This window comes from Drosophila ficusphila, unplaced genomic scaffold, assembly GCF_018152265.1.
Source record: "Drosophila ficusphila isolate 14025-0441.05 unplaced genomic scaffold, ASM1815226v1 contig_197, whole genome shotgun sequence".
In the NCBI taxonomy this organism is placed as follows: Eukaryota; Metazoa; Arthropoda; class Insecta; order Diptera; family Drosophilidae; genus Drosophila; species Drosophila ficusphila.
The window spans coordinates 8,848,282-8,861,703 of record NW_025064091.1 but is presented as its reverse complement, the minus strand read 5'-3'; the positions used below and the strand labels follow the sequence as shown (position 1 = coordinate 8,861,703).

At 39.1% G+C, this 13,422-nt stretch overlaps 1 protein-coding gene across 1 annotated transcript; it reads right to left on the bottom strand.

Moving 5' to 3' along the window:
• Positions 1 to 11,290: 11,290 nt before the first annotated feature.
• Positions 11,291 to 12,875, bottom strand: LOC108091147 (ubiquitin-conjugating enzyme E2 4). Its single transcript, XM_017190182.1, has 2 exons — positions 12,209 to 12,875; positions 11,291 to 11,635 (listed from the first exon to the last, which is right to left on the bottom strand). The coding sequence occupies exons 1-2, from the start codon at positions 12,722 to 12,724 to the stop codon at positions 11,390 to 11,392; spliced, it is 762 nt and encodes a 253-aa protein (XP_017045671.1). The 5' UTR covers positions 12,725 to 12,875; the 3' UTR covers positions 11,291 to 11,389.
• Between the last annotated feature and the right edge of the window lie 547 nt (positions 12,876 to 13,422).

Sequence of the window (13,422 nt, the reverse complement as noted above, 5' to 3'; positions counted from 1 at the left end):
TCGAATCAGGGAACGTTGATAAGGGGACGTTGTCGTGGCCTCCTGAGTGGGAATTGCTTCACTTAATGAAGCGGTGTCTCAAATATTCTGGGATAATTGAATACTTGATTTGCGAGCCAAGGAGATGTGTGGCATTCAGCTGCAATTGTTTCACTTCCCCTTTGATTTGGGTATTTATGTTGGCCACTTCGGAGTTTCAGGCATGGTTGGTTACTTGGTCTTCGGAATCAACAACTGATTATTCGGTTCTAGCTTACTCCCTTTGATTTAACTGATGAAGTTAATTGGGATTTTTCTGGCATTTATTTGTTAATTATTTTTTTAAAAAATCTAAAAAAAAAACGAGCTAAGCTAATGAATAATAATTATACATATCATAACAAAATAACTTATATAAAATTTATTTTTTTACAGATTCTTTATTAGGCATTTATATTTCATTGTTACTTATTAATATATACTTATTTAAAAGCATTAATACATTTCATTTCTTTCATTCTTTCATTCTTTTACAATTTTTAAATAATTTATTTTGTACCCTTTTACTTTGTCCTTCTCTGACTTTATCAACCTACATTTTATTTTGTTCCGTCTGATTCCCAACCTCTCAATTATCCACTCGTTCGCTCGTTCGTTTAACAATTTAATCAGTCAGTCATCCAATTCGTTCATTCATCTTCCTCAGTTTGAATAAACGCTGGAAACTCCCCAGTTTTTCGTTTGTTGTCTTTCGGTCGTGTGTCCAGATGTTTTGATTCAGTTTTAATTCATTTCACTTGGTGACCCAGCCACCCGTACACCCCTTCACTGCTGACTGTTATTGCTCTTCCCATTGTTATTGTTTCACCACTTGTTGTTTTATTTTTTTGGTTTTCGCATTTCTCTGAGTTGCTATTAAGAAAAACGCCTCCAAGAATAATCGACTAAACGAGCGGGCAAACGAGAATGGTTTCACTGAGGAAAAAGAGGTTATGAAATTGATTAAGAATAGTTTGTAAATTATGCATGTATAAATACTATAAATATTCCTGAAAGTAAACTAACTCAAATGAAAATGTTTGGAAACATGCGATACAAATCTAATAGATGGTTTTTAAGTTCTGGGGCTTGTGATATTTTTTTTCTCTGTTTTGAGAGATTGACCCGCCCACTTTTCGAGGAGGTCCTTGATATGCCTTCCGCCCCCTTTTTCGCCGCCCAGCCCGGCAGTGTGTCCGCTTCCTTGGGCTCGCCTCGAAATGCAGCCAACCAGCCGGCAATAAAAATATGATTGTATTTTCGCTTGAGTTGTTTTCATTTCTCGATGATGTCGAGGACCAGGACGAGGTCCTCTGTCTGCGGCCGACTCCTCATTCCTCATTCCTCATTCCGCAGTCCTCAATCCTCAGTTCTCAGTTCTCAGTTCTCAGTGGTCGGTTTGGAGTCCTGAGTTCTGACCCAATGCATGGTTAAATCAGGCGAACGCCAGCGGTCGAGCATTGAACCGCTTGGCGTTGTTTTTCGAGCGCCGCCTTCTGTTTTGTTTTCCCTGTTTTCCGTTTGCTTGCTTGGCTTGCCCTTTTCCTTTTCCTTGTCCCTTTTTCCATCTCCTCGCCCATTTCCTTTGCCCGCAGATCCCATTTTGAAATCAGGACGGCAACTCTCGCATATTCGCTACATTACATTTCTCGTTGCCATTAATCGTGCATCTCAGGACTCGGGGAAAACTCGGAGCTCAGAGCTCGGGAAAAACTTGGTACTCAGAACGCAGGACCCACTCACATTCCCATTTTCCCATTGCCTTCGAGTGTCTCGCTCGTATTTACTCGAGTGATGTAATTTTTGAATAGCTTAAGGCATTTCAAAATGTTTAGCAAGGCAAATCCTTTTTAAACGTCGATTTTCCCTCCGTGTCCGTGACTGTTTTTCCCCATTGTGTGTGCGGTCGTTTGGGCACTTTGCATATATGCATATTCCCTATTATTGTTATTAATAATCATAAATAACGTTAGTTTTTTCTTTTTCCTCGACGGTTTTGTCGGGCAGAAGAAATTTGGTTGAGAGCTCGGGGAACTTTACCAAATAATTTTGAATAAGGAGCGCACTTTAACATCCGTTTGTCTTGGTTATATTATTAATATTTATTTATAAGAAAATGTAAATATACCTTAAATTTAAGGAGATTACTTTTTCTTTACAACAAAATAAAAACAATAAAATAAAAAATTGACTTTAATTATCATGTCTTTCTAGTAAATAAAAAGGGATATCAATCTATATATTTAATCTATGAATCAAATCTTTCTATAAAACTTTCTATTGTTGCTGTAATAAATGCTTATTTATAAAAATGTTTTTTTTTTATTTACAAATTCATTCTTTTCAATACTTAGTTTAATAGTCTGTTGATAAACGTGCCCCAAGATCAACTTAAACCAAAGTCAAAGAACAAAAGAAGTGGGCAATGCAAAAAACAAAAAACGCAGAACGAAGACAACAAATTTGTAATGAAATTTTGTATGCTGACATTTCGAAAAATTGCTTTTTAACCTTTGTGCTGTGCCGCCGTTTCCCTCGCCTTTCAACTCCCCAAAATGCAGCTACTTCGTGTGTGTCAGTGACACGTTGGACGTGTATCTGTATACCAACTCCTCGCCACGGGTGGCCCCACGACCCGGAGACCCCAGTCCGGACTCAAAACAAGTTCGGGATCCAGGACTCAGGGGCCGGGACAGGACCCTCTACACTGAAACTAAATGCTAGATAAAACCAGATATCCCGGTTTTATACAGGGAAATATCAGCTTAAACCAGGAAGTAAAGTATACAGTTGATTAAAAATTTAGTTAATAGATATTAATGAGTTAAAAATTAAATACGATTATTTATTATATATTTTTACAATTGAACATAATTATTTTAAATAAATTTCAAATATAATATATAAGATTAAGTTAAAAACCTTAAAGTTGCTAAACAAATTTCAACTTAATAACTTAAAGATTTCTATTAAATTTAATTTAAAACCTTTTGAAAATTAATTATTAACATATAATTTTTATAAACAAAATTTAGCTTATACAAAAACTATAAAACCGAAAAGAAATGTCCACATCAGTAAATTGTTACCTAACACTGATCAAGTTAAAAACGCATATATTTAAAAAAAACTTTTATTTTACAATAATAAACATCTTCAACTAAATTTTCTTTTTTCTCTAAGTGTGCTGAAGCAAAGTTGTGTGTGCAGCCTGCGAAAATCTGTAAACCGAAAACTCTGTGACATGTTTTTAAGTTTCTCAGGCTGGCATGCAGATTATTATTAGGTTGTCCGTCCGTCTGTCTGTCTGTCTGTCTGTCCGTCTGTCTGTCCGTCCGTCCGTCCGTTTGTTCATCTCGTACCAGGTGAGTCCCCGGGAAAAGTTTGCCCATGTCCAGTCGCTGGTGGAACTTCGAGGGGGCTGTGCGCCATAAGTTTTGTTCTAACAAACCAATTACTCGCACCAATTTCCAAAACAGGCTGACTTGCCTTTAACCTCCATGATGGAAGAGTTCGACTTTGAGATTTCGCAGAAAGTAGAAAGTAGAAGGCAGTAAGCAGAAAGGGACGGAAGCGAGCGACAGAGACAGGAAAGCTGAAGAAAATACAAATACGACTTTGAGTTACTTTTTCATTATTTTGCCAAGGAGTTTGTCCTCCAGCGTGTGTGTTGCAATGTTCAAAACATTGGCAGATGTCGCCGCACTAGCAAAAGTTACGAGAGCGGCAAGTGGAAAGTGGCACAGGAAAGCGGGGGGAGTGGGCACAAAAAAAAAAAAAAAAAGAAAAAAAACAGACAAGACATGCCAGCCAGCCAAGTCAACAAAAAAAAAAAAAAATGTAAAAAAAATGGGTACCAAAAAAAAAAAAAAAAAAAAGCGAAGGGAGCACATACATATGAAAAAAAGTTGCTACAAGTTTTCCTTTTTTCTAATTTTGCCTGCTTTTCTTTTTGGTGTCTTTCCTGGCAGAAGAAAACCCGAAATTGTTTAAGCTAAAAAGGAGGAGACGAGGTGTCCTTAAAGCAGCCACTAAGTGCTCTTAAAACCAACTCATCGGAAGGATCAGGGAATGTTATGGGGTAAAGAAAGGGGCACAACATCTTGGGGTACGCCAACTTCTGAGTGTAATTCCATTGAAATGTTTGGGGAGCATTTACACATAAAACATGATGATCTTTGGATCTGAAGCAGGTTAAGAAAAACTAAATAAATTTAACTGGGTAGTAATTTAGTGACCTATTTATGTGAAATGTGATTTTTTTTTTTATTATTTAAAAGATCATTTGGTATAAAACTGCATAAATAATGTGGTTGCTCCAAAGATTGTCGGTAAGAGTTTCTCTGATAATCTAATCAGATTTATTAATTTTTACTTCATCAATATATACATTTTATGAATACATTTTAGGTTCAAAAGGTTATTTCTTCTTTATAATTTCTTATATTTCCTTTTATTACTTTTTCTTAAATTCAAGTTACGAACAATAAATTAATATTAAAAATTTCCATTGTGTGGTGACAGTATTCAAATTTATTGAATATTAAAAGAGTGAATATGATTTACTAGTTTAGTTATTTTATTGAAAAAGATTGAAACAAGAGCCTTTAAATTTCGTTCAATAAATCAATCAAAAAATTGATTACCCATCAATGGTTGATTATTTGGCTGTTGGGAAAGTGAATTATTCGCAATGAATTAATTAACACCATTTTCCAAACGCATTTCGGTGTCAAAGGCTTTTCGCATGCGATCGTAAGTCGCTTGCTCGTGGGATGAACAACTTTTTGCTCTCATAAGCGGGCATATCTGACATGTGGCATGCGGCAAGTTGCATGTTGCATGTGGGTGTCACCGCCTGCGGTTGTTCTTAGTCGGGATTAAGACGCTTTCCAAGGGGCGAAGAAAAAGGGCCGCCCGGCCAGTGCGACATAATCTTCTTGCCACGCCCCCTTCCCGCTCTCCTCCTTCGCCGCCGCCCTTTTTGGCCGCTTAACTTTTTCCACTTGCATTTTGGCCCCGCTTACAGGATATTATGGCAAAAGCAAAAGCAGCAGTCGCGCATGTTGTGTGCGCTGTAAAAAGTTTTTAATTTTTCTTTTCAAACATTTAACTAAAAGAGCAAGTGCAACCAGCCCCTGGTTTTCCCTTTCCCCCCACTTTACCTCCCCCCCATCATAAAAAAATGAGAAGATGAGGAAAAGATTCGCATTTTTTCTTGGGGCTGCTGCCTTTGCCTTTTGCCAGCTTCCTTATAGAACTCATAACTTTGGCCTGGCAAAATATCATACGCATAAAACAACATACGATGCAATCTGGGCCCGACTTTCCCTCGGCTGCATTTTCCCTTTCCCACCTTACTATACACCCCGCCCTCCTCCTGCTGCCATTCAGTTTTCGCTGGGATTTTCCTGCTGGTTTATTTTTCTTTTAATGAAACAGTTGTTGCCTGGCGGCATTATGACGATTATTATTATTATGAGGCATGCAAAAGTTGCCGTTAAAGCATCGTGTAAAATAATATTTAGACGGCAACTTTCCGAAGGCTTTCCATCCGACCATTCCCGCCCTCGATTTTACCGCCACGCCCCTGCGGCAGGGCTTAATTAAATTTCAGGCAAGCCAAAAATCCGAAGCTAGCGAAGACCGCCAAATGAAGAGCAATGCCAAAGCTGAATCCGATGTCTCTCCAATTGCACCGCAATTCAGCTCCAAGTTCTCCGTCTGAGCTGCTCGGAAAATCCCTTAAATTAATTGAGTCCGTAGCCGTAGAGGTTCAGTTTCGATGGCAGGTTTAGGTTTTGGCCAGGCCCATCTCCCATTTTATCGCCCCGGCGAAGCCCTGGAAAATTCTTCAGCTGCACTCGGTTGACGAAATTAATTTTCCTTTGTTGCGGTCGAATTCTTATTGCGAGTGCCATGGAATTCATCTACGGTCCAGAATTGACTGCACTGCGTACTGATTTTGATATGGAAGCCCTTCGTCGGTCGGCAAATTAAATTGAGCAGGTGATTCTAGGGGAAGCCCCTTGAGCAGGACTAACCCCCTTCGTAACCTTTCTGCACTTTTACCACACAACTTCTACGATTTCTGCAGTAAAAGAATTTGTTAACTTAGATTTAAATGTTAGAAGAACTTATGATATAAAAATCTACAATAATAAGATACAACGTAATGAGCAATACATCTTATATACTCTTGAAAATCCTAAATTGTTAAGAGCATCAATAAGACGCATTAACTTCAAAATGTGTAGATAAACCTCATTAAATTTGTTACCATAGTATGTATTTTATTTTAAGCTACAATAATATTAATTTTATATATAACTATATTTAATATAGTAGCATTTAATAATTTAATAATAATCATAAATAAATTTTTTTTCAATTAAGTGTTAAGAAACTTAGGTACCATAATCAAAATGCAATATTTTTTTTTAAATTCTATTTTCATTGTATTTACATTTAAATAAAATACATTCTATTTCAAATATAGAAATAGAGAACATAAATATAAAATTAGTTATGAAAAAATCTTGAAATCTGTATTTATTGATATTAATTTGAATAAAATATAAAATGTATTTCTGAAGAGTAGCCCCATTGGCGTTCCAGTGCACCGGCACCCAAAATTAATTGGCTTTCGATGCTTGGTAATTTTTAAATGGCCAAAACCTTGGGTGGGCATCAACAATTGCTGGCCAAAAATAAAGGGCCGGCCGAAACGCAATCCCTTGGCCCTTTGCGCCGGCATAATCATAATGGGTTTTCCACCGCCCCCACTGGCCGGACTTTTCCGGGCCGTCGGAAAAGTCTGTCTGGCCCGATAAGGAGCGAGTGCCTTTGTAGTCGCACTTTTGACAAACTACCATCTCTCTTTCGGCTGGAAAACCCGAAAACCGGCAAACTGGTTAACTGGCAAACTGGCAAGCTGGGAAACTGGGAAACAGGATGCGGGTTTCGTCCTGGCGCAGTCACACTGTCACCGGCAGAAGTCGGTGCTCTAAAACAATTTGCCATAAACATTAACGACAGCAATCGGTGGGCGTTCATTATATTGGCCCCCGAAAAGGCAAACAGCCAGGACATTCGGCCATAAGGACATACGGTCCTTATGATGACGTTACTCCACTGATGGACATGAATCTGTAATCGAATTCAATAAAAGCTGAGAGTGCAGAAACCGTTTGACACGGAATTCAATCGACTCGGCCCGCCGGCCATGGAAAATCGAGACTCCCCATCTGAAATCCAGGGGGTTTTCCGGGTGTTTTCGGTGGCTTTTCCGGGGGACTTCCAGGGGTTCGGTGGCTTTCGGTGGGCGTGGGCAAGGAAACTCATCAGCCGGACGCTTGTCGGGCTCATTTGTTAATTTTGTGCAATATCGGCGAGTGGCCACTGGCCCTGCAGCCTCCTCTCCTTAACTTGGTTGCCTCGAATCCTTCGAGTTCAGTCCCTCCTCCAGTCTCTCAATCCTTCACTCCCCAATCTCCTCAGATCCCCCAATTCTCCAATTCTGAAATCCTGGAGGCGAGCGAAACATTTAACATGCGGCAATATTTATTGCCATGTGACACACGACAATGGGGTATATCAGCTGAAGTGATGGAGTGAGTGGATGGAGGAGGGACTTTTATTAATTTACGAGTGCTCATTCTGGAGTTTGCCCCACCAAGGAGTTCGTATAAATGAAGACCTATTGCCCCAGAATGTGTCTAGTCATTTAAAAGTTAACCTTCATTAATGGAAAATTAATTTAGTATATAGATGAATCTTCAAAACTGAAACAGCTTCCAACTCATTATTGCAATATAAAATTATTCTGAATTATATTCAATAATTAAAATTGATTAGTTTTAAGATACGTTTAATATATACATATATTATATTATATTTATAAAGTATTATTTATTTATTGAAATTAAACAAGCAAAATTCCTAACAATTACCTAAGAGTAGACTGTTAATTGGTTTAAACTCACAGGTAATGCGTTTCAGAAGCCCAAATATTGCTCCCTCGATCCAGAGGCTCCGTAGATTCCGATTTGAATAATGGAAACACAATCGACTTTGGAGCATTAGCCGTCTCGAATTTAGCTCGCCACGGAAATTGCGACAAATGAGAATTGGATTGCACCGAGAACCGTTCGCGGATGTGGCGCCATTGCCGCCGCCCAAGTGCTCCGATTCCGCCGACCGCCTCCTAATTAACCACCCACCCTCGGGACGGCCATTATGCAATGCGATTATCGACCCAAGTCGGGGCATCCCACTATATACTCGTATGCCCAAAACCCATCCGAGTCCACAGTCGAAGCAATGACGGATTGGCCAAGTTATTTGCCAGTTTGCCGGCAATCGCCAATTGGCAATTGGAATCGGGTGCGAATATAGCGACGCCTGCGGCAGTTGACACATGCGGCAACCGGGGGGTTAAGGGGGCGAACAGAGCTTAGCGGGCCCACAGGGGTTAATGAGAACGGGTGCAGGAAGTCCGACGAAGTCATCACTTGTGTGGTTTTCCACACTGGCAGCTCTCTGGCAACAATCGAAGTGGCTGAGTATGAAGATCCAAAGCTCTATTATCTACAAATGTCACACAAACATTTGTGAGTCTGGCAAATAACACTTTACTTATCCAGAGGGTATATATAAATATGTAACATTGAACCCAAGAAACAAAAGAGATCTTCATGCGATATATATAACTAAAAAAGATATAGTTAAAAATGACTTTTTTCTTTTATTAAAATGCTCTAGAAAATACTTAACGAACTACGGCTAAGATAATGGTAGCATTCCTATAATGTTTTTAAATTTAATAAGATACAACGATGTAACTATCAGTGTTTTATAAAAACTGTGTAAGATGATTTGATTTTTGCTTATCGTAATAATAATAATAATCATAACATATTTTGTTAAAGAAATGCTTGTTGAAATATTTTAAAATGTTTTATAATTTTACTTGAATATGTGGAAACTTTTGGAGTATTTAAATCACAATATATAATATTTTGTAGAATAATAATAAAAGTATTGAATCAGGTATAAAATGCTCTCTTTAAGACCATGATGTATAATTAAAATATTGCTAAATTATTATTTTCCAACCATATAATTCCTTAATGCAGATATTTAACAACCCAGAAGGCTGAGGGCATTTCCCCGTCGAATTGAATGCACTCGGCTGCCAGAGTCTGGCATTCCCATCTGCCGGCTGACTTCATTTTTAACGGTCAAGTTGTCTCAGTGCCAGCAACTTGCTTTTATTGCATTTGCCCGGCAAGAAAGCCATCCGATCCAGTACAGTACGGTACGGTACAGTACGGACCAGTACAGTATGGTCCGATCCGAGTGGCCGAGGACTTTGACGTCCTGCCCGGATGTCGTTTCCAATAAATGGGAATCGGGACAGGCGTTAAGCTGCGAGCCGCACACTCTCCACACACATATACTACACACACATACTGCACACACACTTTGTGTGGACACCATGCCATATGTGGGTGGCTCGGCACTTTAATTAATTTCTTTAAGTTCATTAACGTTTGACTTGTCGGGGAATAAGGGACGGACAAGCGGCGGACAGGGAATGGGCGGCGTTATTGGAAAGCCACTCGGCACTTTGATGACATTGTTGGCCAGACGATTGGCGCTCCTCTTTTTCCCAGGGGTTTGCATACGGAGATGTCCTGCCCTGGATTCTTGGTTCTGGATGCGATGTCCATGTGTCCTGGCACTTCCGCCAAACGACAGCATCGAAATTGTCAGAATGAGCCAATGTTGCGTAGCACTATTGTTAGGTTGAAAGCTGCTAGAATTTAGTTTCTTTATTTTAATAGAGTACATTTATGTAGTGCGATAAAATATAAGTGTTCTTATTAAATTACAATTTATTTTAAATTATTAACTGTAACTGTCTAAAATTGAATTGTAAAATTAAGTAGAAATAAACTGATTCTGTACACTTTATAATGTTGAGAATTATGAACTGCTATTTTTTTTTTTAATTCGTGTTGTTAAAATTGTTCTAATAATAATATAATATTTATTTAGGTAGTTCAATGTTTATAAAAAAACTATGGCTTATACATCAATATAAAGCACCTTACACCACTGCAGTTCTCAAATTGGTTCATGTTTGAAAAGAGCTTTTCTTAGTGAATTTGTATTTGAAAATTTGTTATTCAGTTCAAAAAATTGAACTGACTTAAATATCTAAGGAGTGAGGTTGCTTGCTGTATTTTTCCTGGGAGTTCTTAGGAGGCTCCTCCATCATCCACATATCATCCTGCCGGCGGCCTTAAGTGCCGTTCCCGTTCGCAGGACATTAATTGTGTTTGCCCTCGCCGCTTTCTGCTTAGTGCCATATGGGCATTAAAGATTGCCGGCTTGAAGGCCCGCCAGAATATTTTCTCGCACTCAATTGAGGTGACGGGGTGACCCCGATGCGCGGAAACCCTTTTGGCCGCGGTCCTTTGAGCCTGTGTCCTGTATCGCTGATGGCCTGCATCGCCATCTTGGTGGGGATGTGGCAATGGAAGTGGCAATGGAAGTGGCAATGGAAGTGGCTATGGCTGTGTCGAGGAGATGGAGGTGGAGGTGTTGGCATCCTTAAACCGTTCGCGTTCCAATTCATTTTTCAAAGCTAACCGAAAGGACCCCCAAACCCCGCCGAACCGATGGTGGGTGGGTTGGGTCCATTGGGCCGTGGATGTTTTTCCAACGTTCATTTTTTGGCAGCTCATGAATATTCATAGACATGAGCGGCCAAAGGACCGCGTGGGCTATCTGACACAGTCAGCATTTTCCGAGGGAGCTGGTAGGTAGGTGGCACATTACGCCGGGGGTATTTTGAAAACGACTTGCCTTGAGGTGGCAGTTTGGTAGTTCAGCGGGCCAAGTTTGCAGGAGGGATGCACGGAATGAGGGGTTTTAAGGGGTTGAGGGGTTGAGGAAGGAGGGGGGGGGTTTGATGCCCTCAACTGGCTTACATTTGCGGAACTACAAAAAAACCCATTAAAGCGAAGAAAGTGCCCTCGAAAACTGCTTAAAATACTTTAATATTTATATTGTGTTCAGATCCTACTTAACGAAATTGTTTTTACAGCACCATAAAGTTGTGTTCGTTTGGTCGGAGTTTGAACTTTTCTTTTCCATTGCTGTAAGTTACGGAATCGTTTGGCTTACCATAATACTTAACTTATCTCTAATAACCTTGTTATTCGTTTCTTAGCTTTCTCCTCTTCAATAATTTCAAATAATATATTCTTAACTGGGTAATTAGTTTATTGTGTAAGTAATATTATAGTGTTTTGTATTTGGTATTTTAGGGAGTATTGGGCATTGGCTGTTGCATGGACTGCTAATTTTCCGCCTGACTTGACACTGGCTGCTCTTCTTTACTTTGATCCTGACTCACTTCTTGAGTTTGATCTTTGTCCTTTTCCTTTTCCTTATCCTGATCCTTGGGCATCGCAAAGAGCTTCGTCCAGTGCCTGGCGATCTTGTCGTGTTCCTTGCGATTGGTCTTGTACTGATCGGCGATGCACATAACCAGCGGATCCTCCGGATTGCACTCACTCATCAGAACGTAAATGGACAGCAGAACCTATAAAAAATACGTTCAATAATAATATGAACCAAATATCAAACTAGTTTATGCAAGTGATTTTGTTTGGACAGTCCAGTTAAACAAAAAGAATACAGGTAATTAAATACCACACTAAAGTGTTGATATTTATCTACTATTATTATTATTATTGAAAAAAGTATATGGTAGGTTTAAATACTTTATCAAATATTTAAGAATCATAAACAAACTTTGTTTAAATATTTGTTACCAATTCATTTTCAAGGTTTATTAAGCCGAATAGTTTTTAGGTTACAAAATATAAATTATATGTATTTATTTTAAAGAAATGAAGTTCCCTAATGAGCAGAACAAAATACATAATTAATGTCAAATTATATTTAAGTACTCAGGATATTTGGAAAAAGATAATTGTTCTAAACAAAAATAAATAATAAATATCAAGGTATTTAAGTATTTCATGACTAGCTTGACCAACATTTTTAAAGAACTTTATGGTATAGTACATAAGCTATAGGATAGGTTTTAATTGTCAACCTTTTTAGCTGATTTAATTTTTAAGTGTAATGCATGGATTTGATGTTAGCAAACCTTGGCCACATTCAGCACTGGAGACCATCGTTCCCCGAGGACATCGAGGCAAATGGCACCGCGGCTGTCCACGTTACAGTGGTAAATCCTGGTAGTGAACCGGATGCGCGGCGGTCGAAAGGGATAGGCGTTTGGGAAGCGGATATCCAGCTTGAAGTGACCGCCTTCGTAAACGGAGCCAGCTGGTCCATCCACAACTGCTGACCAGCGAAAGAGATCATCCTCGTGCATTTCGGCAGAGCAATTTGGAGGCGGTTGCTTGCGAATGTCCTGCAATTCCCGCTTTATGCGCACCACACAACCACTGAGTGGTTCCTTTGCCTTCTCAGCTCGGCTGCCACTGCCGCTGGGTGCAGTTTCCTCCTCGGAACTGGCCACACTGGCGATCGAGAGGGCTTCGAGGGCTATAACTGCGGCATTTACTTCCACTTCCGTTTCCGCTGCAGCATTTGCCTCACTTTCCGGTTCCTGGCTGTCTTCCATTTCCGGCTGTCGATTCACCTCCTCGCTCGACATCCTGTATTTTGATTTCAATTGCTGATCCTTACTTTGTGCCTTTGCGATCTCAGTTCCGTTGAGAACTTGGCTTAATTTTGATTGAAGCGGTTCACATGTTTTTCGTAGGCTCGGTTTTCGTTTCCAGCCAAAGCGCAAAGCCCTACTGAGTTTTATGATATTTGAATAATATCTCAATGGCTACTGAGTGGAGTGCTTACTATTTTTTTTAAGTTTTTTCGGAAAAAAGGCATGTTCAAATCAATAGAAAAATTATTTTCCGAAATTTTAAAAAGCTGGAATGTAACATTTTTGGGGGATTCGAAAAATGAAAAAAATAATATTCCCGTTGAGGAAAAACGATTTTTCGCAATTTAATGTATGTTTTTAGCAAAGAAAGAAATGAAACTTTGGGTCTTCTACATTTCTTTCTTCCACGAAAAATTTCAAGGGCGACCACCATAAAATTTTGAAAAGAACTCTTTTTATTAAAAATAAGAAACATTAAGAAACAACAGAAATCGCATTCTCAGTTAAGATTTAATTTTTAGCTGGCTCATATAGATTTCGACGACAGAAAGTTAAAAAAAATAAAAAAATTTTCTGCAATATGTTGGCTTTGAAATTGAGAGACTAGTTTCAGAATACAAAACGTATTTCTGTTTCGATCAAGTTGTCAGTCAGTTTTGCTTTGACTAGCACATACACTTCCGATTTTC